Source organism: Arachis ipaensis, chromosome B8, assembly GCF_059453495.1.
Source record: "Arachis ipaensis isolate K30076 ecotype BB chromosome B8, ASM5945349v1, whole genome shotgun sequence".
Classification (NCBI taxonomy): Eukaryota; Viridiplantae; Streptophyta; class Magnoliopsida; order Fabales; family Fabaceae; genus Arachis; species Arachis ipaensis.
In genome coordinates, this window is record NC_142443.1 from 41,632,654 (window position 1) to 41,651,442 (window position 18,789).

An 18,789-nucleotide genomic window follows, 5' to 3' on the forward strand; every position below is an offset into this window, starting at 1 on the left:
ATGTGGCGCCTAACTTGGTGAGATTGAAGTTAGGTGCCAAGCCTCCCATAGCCAATGTCTTCTTTCACGCCTAATTTGGTGCAAACCAAGTTAGGTGCCACCCCTCCCGAATGATTTTGTTAAAATTGGCTTAGATATGGTGCCTAACTTTATAAAACCAAGTTTGGCGCCATCCAGTCCGAATCCAACTCCTCCAGTGTGTCCGAAACTTTGTCTGATTGCACCTGTTTCTTTTCTAAACATTCTGCATGAACACGAGACATGTAAAACAAAGGAAAAACAAGGAATTATCATTAAAATGAAAGGAAATTAGAAAGTAAAAACAACTTAGCACAAAACCAAAGGATACAATAGTTGGGTTGCCTCCCAACAAGCACTTCTTGACCGTCACTAGCTTGACGGTCAATTCTGCTAGTTCAACAGATGAGTGGACCTTTGGTAATCAATCTCGCCTCCAAGATAATGCTTCAACCTCTGGCCATTTACTCTAAATCTTCTATCAGAATTCTCTTTTTGAATTTCCATATGACCATACGGTGATGCTCTAGTTACCATAAACGGTCCTGACCACCGGGACTTTAGCTTCCCAGGAAAGAGCTTGAGCCTTGAATTGAACAAAAGCACCTTTTGAACTGGCCCAAAAGCTCTCACGACTATCTTCTTGTCATGCCATATCTTGGTCCTTTCTTTATAGAGCTTGGCATTTTCTTAGGCAGAATATCTGAACTCACAAGCTCATTCAGTTGAAGCATTTGCATTGTCCCTGCGGGCTGTGGCCTTGGCATCAAAGTTCAGAAACTTTGTTGTCCAATATGCTCTATGCTCCAACTCAACAAGCAAGTGACATGCTTTACCATAGACCAACTGATAAGGAGACATGCCAATAAGAGTCTTCAATGTTGTTCGGTATGCCCAAAGAGCATCATCAAGCTTCCTAAACCAGTCGTTTCTTGAAGTGCTGACGGTCTTCTCTAGAATCCTCTTGAGTTCTCTATTAGAGATCTTGACATGTCCACTTGTCTGAGGGTGGTAAGGGGTTGACACCTTATGACAGACTTCATATCTCTGTAGAAGTGAGTCCAGCTGTTTGTTGCAGAAGTGGCTCCCTCCATCACTGATAAGTGTCCTTAGGACACCAAACCGGCTGAAAATATATCTCTGGAGAAAGATCATCACCACTTTGGCATCATTGGTGGGCAGAGCCACAGCTTTCACCCACTTGGACACATAGTCAACTGCCACTAACATGTAAGCATTTGAATATGAGGATGGAAAAGGCCACATGAAATCAATATCCCACACATCAAATACCTCAATCTCTAGAATCCCCTGCTGTGGCATCTTATGATTGGCAGGGAGATTGCTTGCTCTCTGGTAATTGTCACAGTTTTTCACAAATTTTCTGGAGTCTCTGAAGAGAGTTGGCCAATAAAAACCACTCTGGAGGACCTTAGTAGCTGTCCTTTTACCACCAAAGTGGCCTCCATACTCAGAACAATGAAAATGCCAGAGGATTTGCTGTGTTTCCTCATCTGAGACACACCACCAGATTATACCATCTGAGCATCTCTTAAAAAGATAAGGTTCCTCCCGCATGTAGTATTTTGCATCAGTCAAGAGCTTTTTAACTTGTTGTCTACTATACTCCTTGGGGATGAACCTCATGGCTTTGTAGTTTGCAATATCTGCAAACCACATAGCCCTATGAATCAAAAATAGTTACTCATCCAGGAATGTCTCAGTCACAGCAGTGGGTGGTAGTGCGTCTTCTCTAGGCTCAATCTGGGAAAGGTGATCAGCCACTTGATTTTCTGACCACTTTCTGTCCTTGATCTCAATGTCAAACTCCTGAAGGAGCAGCACTCATATGATTAATCTTGGTTTAGAAACCTACTTGGTTAAAAGTTACTTCAAAGCAGCATGATCAGTATAAACAATAACCTTAGAACCAAACAAATAGGACCTAAATTTATCAACAGCATACACTACAGCTAATAATTCTTTTTCTGTGGTTGTGTAATTCTTTTGAGCATCATTTAATATGCGACTATCATAGTAAATGACGTGCATAAGCTTGCCTTGTCTCTGTCCCAAAACAGCTCCTATAGCATAATCACTAGCATCACACATCAATTCAAATGGTAAATCCCAGTCAGGAGGAGCTATGATAGGAGCAGAGGTATGGTTTGCTTTCAGAATTTCAAAAGCATGCAAACAGTCAGTATTAAAGTTAAGAGAAACATCAGCAGCCAATAGGTTGCTCAAGGATTTAGCAATTTTTGAAAGGTCCTTATAAACCTTCTGTAAAATCCTGCATGGCCCAAGAAACTCCTGACTGCCTTAGCATTAGTTGGTGGTGGTAATTTTTCAATCACCTTCACCTTTGCTCTATCAACCTCAATTCTCTTGCTTGAAATCCGGTGTCTAAAAACAATACCTTCTGTAACCATAAAATGACATTTCTCCCAATTCAAAATAAGGTTTGATTATTGACACCGTTTCAAGACCAGAGATAAATGCTTAAGACAGGATTCAAAAGAATTACTAAAAACAGAAAAGTCATCTATAAATACCTCAATAAACGTTTCAACCATATCAGAAAAAATTGAAAGCATAAACCTCTGAAAAGTTGCTGGGACATTACAGAGTCCAAACGGCATCCTCCAATAAGCAAACACTCCAAAAGGACATGTGAATGCCATCTTTTCTTGATCTTGAGGGTCCACTACAATTTGATTATATCCAGAATATCCATCTAAAAAATAATAAAAAGCATGACCAACTAACCTCTCAAGCATCTGATCAATGAAGGCAAGGGAAGTGATTCTTCCTTGTAGCAGTGTTGAGCCTTCTGTAATCTATGCACATCCACCATCCTGTGACGGTTCTTGTGGGAATTAGCTCATTATTTTCATTCTTGATCACTGTCATCCCTCCTTTCTTGGGAACTACCTGAACAGGACTTACCCAAGGGCTGTCAGAAATATGGTATATAATTTCGGCTTCCCATAATTTCATTACTTCTTTTTGGACCACTTCTTTCATGGTTGGATTTAGCCTCTTTTATGGTTGCATAACTGGTTTAGCATCATCTTCAAGAAGGATTTTGTGCATACACTTGGTTGGACTAATACCTTTTAAATCACTATTGGTCCACCCAAGAGCCGTTTTATGACTCTTGAGCACTGTAATCAGCGCTTCTTCCTCCTCATGCTTCAAGGAAGAGCTAATAATCACTGGATATAAATCATTCTAACCTAGGAATGCATATTTCAAAGAAGGAGGCAAGGGCTTTAACTCAATCTTAGGAACTCCTTCTTCAGCTTTAGGCGTGTATGATATATCTTTCTGAGGTGGTGAATTATCAATCTCAAGCAAATTATCCTCAGAGAGGGAATCCAGAACATCATCAAGTGCCTCAACTTCTAATACCTCTTGAATAAGAGGTTCAACAACATCAATTCTCATACACCCCTCCGAATCATTAGGGTGTTTAATAGCTTTAAACACATTAAGGACTACATGTTCTTCATTGACCCTCAGGGTTAGTTCACCCTTTTGCACGTCAATCAGAGCTCTACCTGTAGCTAAAAAGGATCTTCCAAGAATAATAGAGGACTTTTTGTCCTCTTCCATATCCAAGATGAAAAAATCAGTAGAAAAAATAAATAGACCCACTTTCACAAGTAAATCCTTAACAATTCTCACAGGAATCTTAATAGAAAGGTCAGCAAGTTGAAAAGAGATGCGAGTTGGTTTTACCTCACCAATTTGGAGCTTTTTCATCAGTGAAAGTGGCATGAGGTTGATACTAGATCCAATATCACACAAAGTTCTCTGAATAGTGACATCCCCAATGGTACAAGGAATTACAAAACTCCCAGGATCTTGCATCTTCTCAGGAAGGTTTTGTCGGATGATGCCACTGCATTCCTTTGTCAACACCACTGTCTCACTTTCTTTCGAATTCCTCTTGTTACTCAATAATTCTTTCATAAACTTGGCATAAAGAGGCATTTGCTCAAAGGCCTCAGCAAAAGGAATGTTGAAATTTGAAGCTTCTTGAAGACCTCTAAAAATCTAAAAAATTGCTTGTCTTTGGAAGCCTTCTGGAACCTCTGAGGATATGGCATTTTTGGCTTGTATTCAGGAGCCTTAGGCAATGTCGGATGAGTGTCAAGAGAGACTGAAAAAGGGTTGTCTGCACGCCTTGGAGGGACGTGTTCCACCTCCCCTTTCTTCTCCTCCGGAGCTTCTTTTTCAACCAGCTCCTTACTGACCTTGGTCTCAGAACCAGTCACTTTACCACTTCTCAATTGAATAGCCTTGCAGTCTTCTCTGGAATTCACTACTGTATCACCAGGAAGGGTATTAGAGAGAGATCTCTCAGGCAGTTGTTTACTCAATTGACCTACTTGCATTTCTAAGTTTCTGAGTGAAGCTCTAGTCTCCTACATAAAGCTTGCAACTAGTGATTCCAAATCACTGGTTTTTTGAGGTTGAGAAGTTGCTTGCTAAGATTTTTGTGGTTGAGATGACTGAAACTAGTGGTTATTAAAATTATTCTGATGAAAACCTCCCTGAGGATTATTGAAATTCTGTGGCCTCTGAGGTTGTTCTCTCCACCTAAATTTTGGGTGACTTCTCCATCCCTGATTAAGGTCTTGGCAATGGATCATTTTTTGGATTTTTAGGAGCATTCCCCATAAAGTTGACCTATTCAAGAAGAAATTAAGCATATTCATAATTCTCACCTTGAATGAAGCCACCATTCATGTCATATGGAGTCTTTTGAGGGGCATTTTGAGCACTAACAGCTGAAACTTGTATCCCACTCAAGTGTTGAGTAAGCATACAGATTTATTGAGACATGACTTTATTTTGGGAAAGAATAGCATCCAAGGTATCCACTTCCAAGACTCCCTTCTTCTGAGGAGTCTCAGAGTTCATAGGATTCCTATTAGAAGAGTAAAGATATTGGTTGTTAGCAATCATCTCAATAAGCTCAGCAGCCTCTTCATGCATCTTCTTTATGTGCAATGAACCACCTGCAGGGTTGTCTAAACACATTTTGGCCATTTCAAAGAGGGCATCATAAAAGATCTCCAGCTTGGTCCATTCAGAAAACATGTCTGGAGAGCGTCTCCTGATCATCAGCTTGTACCTCTCCCAAGTTTCATAGAGGGACTCACCATCTCTCTACATGAAGGTCTGAACATCCACCCTCAGTTTAGTCAGCTTCTTGGAGGGAAGAATTTGGATAGAAATCCATTTACCACCTTATCCCAAGTGTCCAGACTCTCCTTGGACTAAGAATTAAGCTATTGCTTTGCTCTATTCTTCACAACAAATGGAAAGAGCATGAGCTTGTAAACCTCATAATTCACTCCATTTGACTTCATAGTGTCACAGATCTACAGGAAGTTAGAGATGAATTGATTTGGAACTTCCTGTGAGAGTCCATGATACTGACAGTTTTGCTACACCAGAGTGACTAACTGAGACTTTAACTCAAAGTTGTTTGCAGCTATAGGAGGCACCACAATACTATTCCCATAGAAATTAGGACTGGGGGCAGTATATGAGCCAAGCATCCTTCTAGGTTGTTCATTCTCATTTTAATTTACCACATTAGCATTGATAGCAATATTGGCATCCATGGTGAACTCTTCAGCTTCTTTCGCAAGAGTATCACTGAGATTTTTACCAGATTTCTAGAGTCTAGCTTGTTACAAACGCCGTCTCAAGGTCCTCTCAGGTTTAGGATCAAAATATATAAGAGGTTCCTTGTTCCTGTTCTTGCTCATAAACAAACAGAAAGCAAGAAAAAAAAAGTAAAAATCTCTACGTCAAAGTGAAGAGAATTCCCAGTGAGGTAACTTGAGTAAGAGAAATAACAGAAATCAACTAAATAAATAATGCAATAAAATTCAAAAATTATAAGCAAACTTGGAGCAAAAAAAATTCAAAATTTTTAAGAAAAATAATTAGGAAAAATTAAAATAAAAATAACTAGGCGATACCAAACTTAATTTCATAAATTAAGAAAAAATAAATGCTATAAAATTCAAAAATTAAAGGACAAAAATTAAATAGAATTAAAGCTAAAACGCCTAATCTAAGTAATCATCAAGTAACTAGTAGTTGTCTATCACAGTCAATCCCCGGCAACGGCGCCAAAATCTTGGTGTGGAATTTAAAGTTCACAAACTAACTGGCAAATGCAGCGGGTCGTACCAAGTAATACCTCAAGTGAGTAAGAGTCGATCACACGAGGATTGATGGACCAAGCAACAATGGTTAAATGATTTACTTAGTCAGACAAGCAGAAAATTATGTTTAAGAGTTCAATTGCATTAACAGTAAATTCAGAGAATTAAAAAGCAAACAGTAAACAGGTTGTGAAGAATATGTGAGAAAATAGTTAAGGTTTCAGAGTTATTTATCTTCCAGATTTCTATTTCTTACCAACTATTTTAATCATGCAAGATTCAATTAATGGCAAACTATAAGTGACTAAACCCTAATTCCTTAGCAATTTAGTCTCCTCTAATCTAGTTAACTGTCAATTCCTTGGTCACTTAATTTCAACTAGAAGGTGAAGTTCAGTTCTAGTTTATTAGCCACAGAGAACCTAATTATCCTAATATAAGAGGATTATATGTCACGTATCCCATTAAGTTCAGATAAATTAGTGGTTTAGGAAAAATTATTTTCAAGCTGTTGTTTAAATAAATTTCTTTTCCAAGGTTTACAAGAACTCAATTAGAATAAGGGTTATTCTTCCGATCTACCCAAATCCTTAAGATGAAGAAAGAAAACAAATTCTTGAAATTGAAATCAATACATTAATTAAAATAGAATAGTAATAGTATCAATCCATAGAATAAACAGAGCTCCTAACCTTGTGGATTTTTAGTTGTTCATGGCTTAGAGAGAAAAATAGGATTCAGAAAAACTATAAACTGTAGAATGAGGTGCGTAAAAGAGAAGAGAGAGCCTGAAGGGCTGAATCTTTTTCCTTTTATATCTAATCCTAATTAATATAAAATATATTTTTTAAAACTAAATAATATATTTTTCTATTTGCAAAATAAAATAAAGTTTAATAAAAAATATATAAAATCTTTGTGCAGCTTCCTTAGACGAATGGGGACCATTTCTCTTGCTATGATTGGCGCCTAACTTGGGAAAATCCAAGTTAGGCATGGATGCACCCGAACGCATTAGATGATTTTGTGAGCATGGCGCCTAACTTGGAAAATTCCAAGTTAGGCACTACCTTGGCTGCACTAATGTGGAGGATTTTGTGATCATGGCACCTAACTTGGAATATTCCAAGTTAGGCGCCACCTTAGCCGTGCTTCCAGGAAAATAAGTGTATACTATTATATATCGTTGTAAATATCTCGAAGATGGCTTTCCAATTCCACTAGAACTGCGTCAATTGGACTTCTATAGCTCAAGTTATTTCTGTTGGAGTGCAAGGTGGTCAGGGTTGACAACATCATTCACTTTCTCCTTTTTCTGCTACAAAAGCCTGTCAACTCCATCCAAATGCTACCTGAAATAAACAGAGATTGCAAACAACTCAAAGTAGCTTTCATAGTGGCACAAAAGCATTTAAATTTTGATTAAACTTGACAATTCAAATGCAAATTCACTAGGAAAAGATAGGAAAGATGCTCACGCATCAGTAGCAAATGGGTGTTGCGTGTCAAACAGAATCCGGATGGTTCCATCAACAAATTTAAAGCACGGCTCATTGCTCAGGGCTTCAAACCTTTAGCCCTGTTGTCAAGCCAACCACAATTCGGGTCATTCTCACTCTACCCTTGCAAAATCACTGGCCCCTAACTTAGCTTGATATGAATAATGCATTCTTGAATGGGAGACTACAAGAAGAAGTGTATATGAGACAGCCGGAAGGTTTTGAAATTGGTAGCTTAGAGGTTGTGTGCAAACTAACCAGGTCACTTTACAGTCTAAAGAAGACACCCAGATCCTGGTTTAATTCTCTGAAAGCAGCATTGTACAATCTGGAATTCTCCTCTACCAAATCAGATGTCTCCCTGTTCTTCAAACACACCAGTGAAGCCACAGTGTTTCTCCTTGTGTATGTGGACGATATTATCGTCACCGGAACTTCAAAAGAGGCTATTGCCAAATTAGTGCAGCACATTCACTCCAAGTTCTCACTTTGAGATATGGGAGAACTAAAGTATTTCTTAGGCAATGAAGTTGCTCGAACGCCTTGTGGAGGCTTATTACAGTCCCAGACGAAGTACATTGATGATTTGCTAAAGAAGACTAAAATGGGAGACGCTAAGGCTGCTGCTACCCCTATGATTTCTAATATGAAGTTGACATCCACAGATGGTGTGCCATTTGAGCATGTGAGCCTGCACAAATCTTTTGTCGGGAGCCTCCAATATCTCACTGTCACCAGGCCTAAAATCGTGTTTTGTGTCAACAAAGTCTGCTAATTTATGCAAGCTCCTCTGGACAAGCATTGTAAGGCGGTAAAGCGTATCCTCAGGTATCTGCAAGGCACGCGAACCATGGGCTTTCATCTGTGCAAACCTACTGAGCTGAGTCTTATAGGGTATACTGACTTTGATTGGGCCTCAAACATTGAGGATCGCAAATCCACTGCTGGTTATTGTGTTATGTTTGGGCCAAACTCTATTTCTGTGAAATTCACATTCTCGTGCCTACCCCCAAAATGTATTGTGAAAATGCAGGTGTTGTGTTAAAGTCTGCTAATCCTGTGCTTTATTCTCATTCAAAGCATTTTGAGATTGATCTCCACTTGGTACGAGATCATGTAGCCAAAGAGCGAGTTCGGATTCACCATATCCCTAGAGATGCTCAAATTGCCGACGTCATGATCAAGGCAGTCAGCTCTTCACGGTTTGTAACTTTTAGGTCCAAACTCAAGATTGAGCAAACTCAATCGTTGAATTTGAGGGGGGATGACAGGATAATAGAGCAGAATAACAGAACTTTGTTAGAGTCACTTAGCAACTGTAAGCTAGTTAGTAACTAGTTAGCGGTTACCTGTGCAGCAAGTCACTGGTCTCAACACATGTATATATACTCCTATCAGCTGCATCAAGTCACACCATAATCATAATTCTCATTCTTTCATTCATTCATCTAAGCTTGAACTTTCTCAAACTCTCTATCTCTCTCACACAACACTCTGAGCTACCGATACCATTTACAATTACCTTTTTAAAATATATTATCTAAATTTATTGTGTAAAACTAAAAAATATTAGTGATTTTTAAATTATTTTTACTTATAAAAATTAAATGGTGGATATATTAGTGATTAACGTGTCACATACATATGTTTTGAAGAGAGATCATTGATAGAAGGGCTAACGAGTCTTATGAAATTAAATGTCAAGGACCGAAAAAGGGTTTTTTTTTTCAATGTTTATTTTTGTTACACAATACAATTTCCTCCATTAGTCGACTATTGACGTAAAATGTTAACTCGCATACGTAATTGTTAAGTGTCTACGTGTGTGAACATGACAAATTAATCCCTAATTTTAATTTCTAAAATATTTTATCTATGTATCTCAAATTTAATTATTTATATATACAAAAGTTTTCTATGTATAAATAAATTATAAATTATAAATTAATTTTTAAAAAGTCAGTATTTTTCAAAAAAAATTAAATAATTTAAAATAAATAAACTCATATTTATTTTTGACTATACAATATATTAATTTTAATTTGATTTATAGATATTATATTCCATTGTCATTCTTTAATGATAAAAAAGGGAATGAACTAGTGTTGTTTAAAGAGAATCAGAGATAGAGAACTCCTATTTAACATAAAGTTTTTCACATAAACGATTGGGAATATTTGTGCAAATACTTTTTAAGGTAACACTTTAAAACTTGCGTACAATGCAAACCAAGTCATCTCTGCAGTCAAATTTGTAAATTTTGGCCAATCACAAGGTCAATGTTGATCATTTACAAAATTCCAATGTAAAGCTCCTAATACTTTACAACATTTGAAGAAGAAAAGTTTTAACAAATCCAAGTATTCTGTTCATGTCTTAAAAAGTTTTGGGATCATTGGTTGTAATGTTGTATAAAATAGGCTTGCAGTTGAAACTGTTTGTACTACTACAATTTGCAATTATGTCAAAAAATATTTTTTTTAATTTAGGAATATTTTTTAAGTTTATTTCAAAAAAAATTGAAAATATTTGAAATGACTGTTTGGAATTTTTAAATTTTTTCAGAGACTGTTTTAAGATTTTTTTTTAAATTATTCAAAGACTATTTTGTACTTCATCTTGGAGACTGATTTGTCAACTTGAATATGTAGACACTTAATATCATGTGTGTGAGTTAACGTTCTACCTTAGCAGTCATCATTAGTGACTAACAAAAAGGATTGTATAACGAAAATAAATATTGGAGACTATTTTGTATATTTTAAAGCCTGGAGAATTAAAATATCCGATTTTAAAAATCTCAAAGGTTGATTTAGATAATTACTCTTTTTATAATTGCGAAAACCTTTATCACAACTTATCTTTGTCTCCCTCGACATCAATCACCATGTTAACTAAAAAACCTCCACACTTTTTCAGTATGTAAATTATTTCATACATATTCTTTTCAATATCTACAAATATCGGATGGATCTATTACTATTGTTGTGGGAGTAAGTTCTCCCACTATAATTTGAAATTTTTTTACATAGTACATAATAATATTTATTTGTCCCCATTAAGTCATTGAATTTGACCTCACAATAATTTTTTACTCAACTTTTGGTAACTAATAATCAATTTAAGAATTTTGTATTAGATGTCTATTAGAATGATCAATTCTCAATTTAAATGAGATTAGTATTTTTTCTTAGAAATCGACTCGAAAGAGTATTATTTATCTTTTTTTAAAATTAGCTTTAGTTCTTTTCGCAACAACTATATTAATTGAAAAAAAAATTAACTATGAATATCAATAAAAATTAGCTTCTAATTATATAAGAAGTAAATTTTTAAATAATTGTTATTCATATATATATAGAAGGAAAGATATTCTGATTGTACTGTTAAAAAAAAGATTACTCAATTTTTTTTAGAAATATAAAACCTAAATAATAGACTTATATATTATATGTTATTATTTAAATTATTACTTTAATTTTTTAATTTGTAAATTAGATATTTTAAAGACTAATCATATTTACAATAACTAAATACAATTATAACAATTATCATACTCTATATATATAAAATAATTACCTACATAGAATATATATTAAAATACAAAATACATATTTAAAATGAGTTAAACAACACATATATTTAGGGCAAAAAATGGAATTAAGCCAATAGGGGGAAGATACACAAATCAGCCAAACTGGAAATTGCTTCACGAATGAGCCAAAGCATATTAATATATAATTCAAACCAGCATGGTTCGAACTACAATAACACATAATTCGAACCAGGCTAGCTCGAATTGCTTAGGAAAAATTCACCCTAATTCGAACCAAGATGGTTCGAACTAAAAACACACATAATTCGAACTAGGTGAGTTCGAATTATACAAGGAGAAGCTGCCCAAAGTAATTCGAACCAGGTTGGTTCGAATTACACAAACTATATTTCGAACTAGGCTGGTTTGAATTAGTAAGCACCAGATTTGTATATATATGGTTGTAAACGTGAGTTGCTCTCACTAGAGGGTGTAAGATGGCTAGTGAGGAGAGTTTTGTAGTGTTGGTTCACCACAGAGGATCGATTAAGAGGAAAACTCATTCCGGTGTGAAGTTCACCGATAAGGATCCTCTGTGTATTATCGTGAGGCCAATGACGAGCTATGATGACCTTGTTAGGTCTGTACTGATGAAACTTGGTCTGGAAGGTGCGAAGCGGGTTAAGAAGTTTATCTATCGCATTCTAATCACGGTGCTCCAGGAAACCGTGAAGTATGATTGTTTCACGATCGGGAGTGATGAGGACTTGCAAGTCCTGTTTCATTGTCGCCGGCAGTTTCCGGAGGTGAGGACACCAGAACTGTTGGCAAAGTTGGTTGATGTGGTATCCAACTCAGGGGGTTCGAACCGGAATACCACCACTTTAGCCACGGCAGCCGGTTCTAGCTCCAGACCTGCCGTTACTTCTTCGTCCGTCCCTACGTACGAGCCACCAGTCCAACCTATCGCGTCCCCTTCTTTCGCTGTTGATCTGAATGGCATCATAGGCAACGAGGTCGGAACAGGGGAATTTTTGCCGACCTCTTTACAGTGCGCTGCACCGCTTGGGGTTGGAGACGGATTGTTGGGTGATGCAGAGGACGATGACGTCGAGCCGGATATGATTGATGATGATAGTGGCGATGATATTGGAGCGAGTGAGCCTGCAGGGGCGGGAGGTGGTTCTAGCTCTGGCACACAGCAGTATCCACCACATTTTTCCTCTTTGGACTTGGATGCCATGAGGAAGAAGGGGGTTTATGGGCAGCCTGTTAGATTTGGAGCTAGAGATGCGGAAGGGACTGTTGGTCTGACAGAGTTCCAGGTTGGTCAGCAATTTCAGGATAAAGATGAGGCCCTATTAAGTGTGAAGACTTACAGCATCCGCCGAGGGGTACAGTACAAGATAGTGGAGTCTGACTATCGCCGGTATGTGGGCAAGTGTTCTGAGTTCGGGAATGGGTGCACATGGTTGATTCGACTGAGTCTCCGGCAGCGCAAGGGCATTTGGGAGGTCAACGGTACAATGGACCTCATACTTGTCTTGCCACCTCCATCTCGAGTGACCACAGGAGTTTGGATTATCATGTGATATCGGCGTTCATTATGCCAATGGTTAGGGCTGATGCATCCGTCAGCATCAAGGTGCTCCAAAATGCCACGGCCGCACACTTTGGGTTTAGGCCGACGTACAGGAGGGTCTGGTTGGCGAAGCAGAAGGCTATTGCCCTCATCTATGGTGACTGGGATGAGTCGTACAACGAGCTCCCCAGGTGGGTGTTGGGAGTCCAGTTGACGATGCCTGGTACTGTTGCAGTCCTAAAGACGAGCCCTGTTCGAGTTGGTGGACAACTCGACGAGTCTCAAGCTTTTTTTCATAGACTGTTCTGGACGTTTCCACCGTGCATCGAGGCATTCCGTCATTGCAAGCCGCTGGTTAGTATTGACGGCACCCATCTGTATGGCAAGTATGGGGGAACGTTGCTTATCGCGATTGCACAAAACGGGAACTCCAACATACTACATGTTGCATTCGCACTAGTTGAGGGTGAGAATGCTGAGTCTTGGTCATTCTTTCTCTCCCACCTGCGTCAGCACGTGACACCGCAGCCGGGTCTGCTGGTTATATCGGACAGGCATAACGGCATCAAGGCTGCGCTTGAGGCTTCCGACGGAGGTTGGTTACCTCCATCTGCATACCGTGCATTCTGCATACAACATGTAGCTGCTAATTTTGCCCTTACCTTCAAGGGCAAAGACGCACGGAGGCTTCTTGTCAACGCGGCGTACGCCAAGACCAAGGTTGAGTTTGATTACTGGTTTGATATTCTGCAGTCTGAAGACCCGGCAATGTGTGAGTGGGCAAACCGGATTGAGTATTCCTTGTGGACTCAGCACTGTGATGAGGGGCGGAGATTCGGGCACATGACGACGAATATCTCCGAGTGTGTGAACTCAATCCTTAAGGGTGTCAGAAACCTCCCTGTGTGCTCGCTGGTGAAGGCAACATATGGAAGGCTTGCGGAACTCTATGTCCGCAAGGGGAGAGAGGCTGAGGCCCAGCTAGGTACCAGACAAGAATTCAGTCAGCACTTGGTGAAGTGTATTGAGGCCAACTTGAAGACGGCGAGGTGCTTCACGGTGACTTTGTACGACAGGGATAACTCCGAGTTCACCGTAGCAGAGACCACTCCAACTGGTTCTTTCTCATTGGGTAGCTACAGAGTATCACTTGCCTCTCAGACATGTGACTGCGGATAGTTCCAGGCACTTCATTTCTCGTGTCCGCACGCACTTGCATGTTGTGCCTACTCACGGGTTACCTGGACCGCTTACGTTCACCGGGTGTATCGTCTTAGCTCGGTATTCAGTGTGTATCGGATGGGATTCACACCTCCCATTCCGGAGGGTTTCTGACCACCATATGACGGGCCCACTGTGATCCCGAACCCTAACAAGAGGCGTGCGAGAGAGGGTTGTCCGAGGTCCACAAGGATACGGACCAATATGGACGAGGCAAATCCAAACCGGCCAAAGAGATGTGGCCTCTGTCGCCAACCTGGACACACACGTCGGAGTTGCCCACAGCTCGGAGGAACGGCGCACACAGGGGGCCATGAGTAGGTGTATTCTTAGTGTTGGTACTTATTTTATTTAAGTTTCGCTTTCCAAAGTTGTAGTTGAAAAGTCATTTACTTTGTTGATGTTAATGCGTTGTACTGTGCATGGTGCATTAATTAATGAATATGTTATGTTTCACTTTGATTCTTTCAAAAAGTCCGTTGAATGCAAACTGCAATAAATAAATGTACATATTACATTGATAGACGATGCGAAAACTATGATAGTCAATGAGATAACCAATAAACAGTCATTTTAACAGTACAATATGATGAACAAACAACAAAAGTAAACCTGGCTAACATACAACAATGAACATGAACAAACAACATACATGATACATGAATCATCTAAACAGATGCGAGCCCGTAAAGCAACGACGGGGTCCCCGTGTCCTATGACCTCTGCGGATAAGCGGCTCCTCATCCTCGATCTCATCCTCCTCCTCATCCGGGGCAGGCTGTGCAGGTGGCCTAGGCTGGATGGGTGCCGCAGACGGCCCAGCAACTGAATGTGATGCAGCAGTATATGCGGAAGGAGGGGTACCTCCCAATGCAAAATGGTCACCAACAGATGTCGTAGGAGGCTCGTTCAGATCGACATCTAAAGGTGCCTGTGTGCCAGAACTCTGACCACGCCTACGGGCCGCCACGTCCTCCTGCATGATGGCAGTAATCTCGTCTAGAAAGTGTGACCCCCCGAAGTCCGCATCAAGCCCATCTGATGCAAGGAAGTCTGAAAACATCGTTCCCGGACTAACATATGGGGTACTCTCCTGAAGAGTCTGGTCATGGACTGGTATACCAATGAAATAATCTCCAAGAGGCCCCGAACCAAGTCAAACATCACCAGAGTCAGCCCCGTCACCCATACCTGACCCATACCACTCGCCTCCATGTCCGCCATAATGGGGACTAACACCACCAACTGCAACAGCCCCTGCACCACCCCCCCCCACGGGCCCATGCTGATCGTCGTCATCGTCGTCACGATGGTCACCGTGGTAGTCCGCCGCAGCACGCCCTCTCCGTCTCCCTCCGTGCCCTCATCGTCCACCTCCACAGGAACCGGCCGCGTCACCCTCGTCCATAGCCTGGTCCAGCCACCTCCACTCACGCTGGCTCCGTCGTGCCCCCACACGAGCTCTCCTCTCAACCCGACGCCTGTCCGGCACGTCGTCAACACTATCCATGTCAGGAACTCGCCCAGCACCCCTCTGTGACGCCTCCACGGGAATAGGAACGGCTCTCGGATCCCCCAAGTACATCTCCGGAGACAAGAACCTCTTTTCATGCTGACTCCACCACTCTAGGAACTCATGTGATGGTCCAGGGTCGGCAACAACATCAAACCTGAGCACGTGGTCCGCACGGGACTCCCAATGGAGATGCCATGACTGCAAAGCATACGGAAACCATCGATCACCGCCTCTGCCATCCTTCGACATCAGAAAGTCGATGTTCAGGGCGGGATGCGGACGGGGCTGGACCCCATTGAACTGCGGTAGAACTCTATCTATCTGATGCCACTCTATGACGGCGAAGTATATCAGTGACGTCACAGACCGCCACAACGCCGTATGCCGAGGCTCCAAAGCCTCTGGATGCACAACCTGAAGTACCTCGGGGCTGCTATACGGCATCCAGATAAACTGCACAGAGAACTCAACATTTTCAGGCCAACTCATGCACCCAATTCATAAAGTTTGGTTAACTAAGTAAACTTAGGCAGTAGCGTACTCACCTCCCTGTCCTGTAACATGTCTATCCTCAGCCTCCACATCTGCACTCTAGGACCCTTCTCGCTACTGGAAGGGTTGTAACCTGACCACCTGCATCTCACATGTGTCTTATGGCTAATTAAATGTGTGAGAGATTTGTAATACATTATTAATGAACATGGAATTAGCTATGTTAAATTGAAATAGAGAAGCCTGAATAAAGTACCTCGAGGCCAATGGCCAGCTGAACGTGTCATACCCTGCAGGCCTAAACCTAGGAAATCGCCAGAAGATCCAGGACTGAAGTAGCTGTAGTGGGCCCGCTAACTTGACCACATGTCTGTTCGCCACTCGGCACATGCACCGGTACAACCATGCCAGTGCTGCAGACCCCCAGCTGTAGGTACCCATCTCCTCAAGCCTAGCTACGTAGGGAAGCTATCTGATGTGAATGCGGTTGTCGGACTTGTCGGCAAACAGCTGCGTGCCCAACAACATCATGATGTAGGCACGAGCAAATCGCCGCACAGTCTCCTCATCGGCTCCCTCGGGGCACTCGCCAAAAGTCTCCTGGAACCAGCTGCAGTTTACTGCATACTTCTGAACCTGGCTCGGAAGAGGAATCACTCCAAGCAACTCCTGGAACCACACCCAAACTGGATGGCCACCCTGGATGTATATCTGGAACTCTGAGAGGCAGTCGCTGACATAACGCCCGTCCACTGGCAACCCCAACTGGCACACCACGTCCTGAAGTATGATCGTGCACTCTCTGAACGGCATATGGAAGGTGTGCGTCTCCGGACGCCAGCGCTCAACGAAGGCACTGACAAGGGCCTCATCTAACCAGAACCATCTATCGTTCAGCCTCGCAAGATGGTATAATCCGGCCATCTGCAAGTACGGAACGTATCTCTCATCGAGTCGCATGCCCTGCTACCGCCGCATGCTCCTGATGCATCGCTGTGGCTGCGCATTACATGCACCGCATTATTAGAACCAACTTGATAACCAATGACAAAAATAACCAACACCATAAACCACTAAAGGAAACCGCTAACAGAATCTACGTGCAAAACCAATATATCAAACCACTTTGAAAACCACATGCTCAAACCGCTAACATAAACCACAAAGAAATTCACTTATGTCAAACACATGCAAAATCACTATCACGAACCGCTTACAAAAGCACATGGTCAACCACTTCCAATACCACCAAAATAAACCCCCAAAGTAAATCATCAACAAAACCGCATACAAAAGTACTAACAAAACCAATACTAAAAACACCTAACCTAAACCGCCAACAAAAGCACATGAATAAACCACTATTATAAACCGCATAAAAATCCATTAACGAAAACCACATGCAAAACAACTATCATAAACCACACAACTAAACCACTAACAAAAAATAACTAACATAAACCGCTAACATAAAACAGCTAACATAAAACAACTAACATAAACCACTAACATAAATCACCAACTAAACCACTAACATAAAACAACTAACATAAACCACTAACATAAAACAACATAAACCACTAACATAAAACAACTAACATAAACCACCAACTAAACCACCATCTAACCCGCATGCAAAACCTCTCAACTAAACCACTAGCAATACCACTACGATTAACCGCTAACATAAACTGCCACTAAAACCGCATGCAAAATCACTAAGTCAGATATACCGCTAGCACGAAGTTTTTTATGTACTAACCTCGTCATTGATGACCCCGGCTATATGAGCAACTCCGTCCAACCGATATAACCTTGCCGGATCGTCCCCCATCGGCTAAGTACTCCGTTCAAGTCTTTGTCGGATCAAACCCGGGTTGTTTTCTCTGGGATTTGGTGGGGTATGAGGATGCAAAAATGATTTGTGTGGGGCTGATTCGAACTCTTTTTATAGCTGCAAAACGTGTAATTCGAACCAGCCCAGTTCGAATTACTACTCGAGGAAAACTTATACTAATTCGAACCAAGTAGGTTCGAATTACTTTGTGAAGCGTGCAACTACCTAATTCGAACAAGCCTATTTCGAATTACTCTCTAATCTAGTTCGAACCATGCTGGTTCAAATTACACTCATCAAGTGTTACATCCTAATTCGAGCTACCCTGGTTCGAATTATGTATTAACCATGCTGGTTCGAATTATATAGTAATATGCTTTGGCTCATTCGTGAAGAAATTTTCAGTTTGGCTGATTTGTGTAATATATTCCCCCCATTAGCTTAATTCCGTTTTTTGCCCCATATATTTATATACAAATATATAATAGTTAATAAATAATTTAATAATTAATTTTTATATACATATAATATTTTTATAATAAAAATTATTATTATATTATATATATTTTGTCCTCACAATCAAAATTTTCTGAATCCATTGCTGTCCATTGTGATTTCGGATAACCATACTTACACTTCCATTGTGTCCTCAACCACTGCCTCATCAACGTTGATCTTGAAAAATTTTGGCAATGACGTTGTCCAACTCGAGCAACTTTGGCTTTCCGACGGCAGAGAATGCAACACCATAGGAGAAGACACAGGTGTAGCGGCAAATTTCGCATAAGGTCGCTGCACATTTTGGGCAGTAAATTCGGGAGAGCTGGCTTCATCTTCAAAGAATAATTTGTTTTTTCCAATCCAAATGGCATGAAGATAGCAAATAAATAAACAT

The 18,789-nt window shown here is 40.5% G+C and overlaps 2 protein-coding genes and 1 pseudogene across 2 annotated transcripts; 1 reads left to right on the plus strand and 2 right to left on the minus strand.

Annotated features, from left to right (window-relative positions):
* The first annotated feature begins 12,858 nt into the window (after positions 1–12,858).
* Positions 12,859–14,007, plus strand: LOC148547814 (uncharacterized). Its single transcript, XM_088495546.1, has 2 exons — positions 12,859–13,691; positions 13,905–14,007. The coding sequence occupies exons 1-2, from the start codon at positions 12,859–12,861 to the stop codon at positions 14,005–14,007; spliced, it is 936 nt and encodes a 311-aa protein (XP_088351672.1).
* A 706-nt stretch (positions 14,008–14,713) lies between these two features.
* Positions 14,714–15,457, minus strand: LOC148547815 (uncharacterized; annotated as a pseudogene).
* Positions 15,458–15,518: 61 nt separating this feature from the next.
* On the minus strand, positions 15,519–16,498 carry LOC148547816 (serine/threonine-protein phosphatase 7 long form homolog). The gene is made up of 4 exons (XM_088495547.1): positions 16,314–16,498; positions 16,111–16,198; positions 15,569–16,018; positions 15,519–15,530 (listed from the first exon to the last, which is right to left on the minus strand). The coding sequence occupies exons 1-4, from the start codon at positions 16,496–16,498 to the stop codon at positions 15,519–15,521; spliced, it is 735 nt and encodes a 244-aa protein (XP_088351673.1).
* Positions 16,499–18,789: the final 2,291 nt, after the last annotated feature.

What these genes read in the sequence shown, in the direction of transcription:
- LOC148547814 (XM_088495546.1), top strand. Translation starts at nt 12,859, where the DNA reads ATGGTTAGGGCTGATGCATCCGTCAGCATCAAGGTGCTCCAAAATGCC. An exon ending in ATGACGACGAATATCTCCGA is followed by an intron (nt 13,692 to 13,904) that starts GTGTGTGAACTC and finishes TTTGTACGACAG; the next exon opens with GGATAACTCCGAGTTCACCG.
- LOC148547816 (XM_088495547.1), bottom strand. Translation starts at nt 16,498, where the DNA reads ATGGGTACCTACAGCTGGGGGTCTGCAGCACTGGCATGGTTGTACCGG. An exon ending in AGCTGGCCATTGGCCTCGAG is followed by an intron (nt 16,199 to 16,313) that starts GTACTTTATTCA and finishes TGTGAGATGCAG; the next exon opens with GTGGTCAGGTTACAACCCTT. An exon ending in ACATGTTACAGGACAGGGAG is followed by an intron (nt 16,019 to 16,110) that starts GTGAGTACGCTA and finishes TTCTCTGTGCAG; the next exon opens with TTTATCTGGATGCCGTATAG.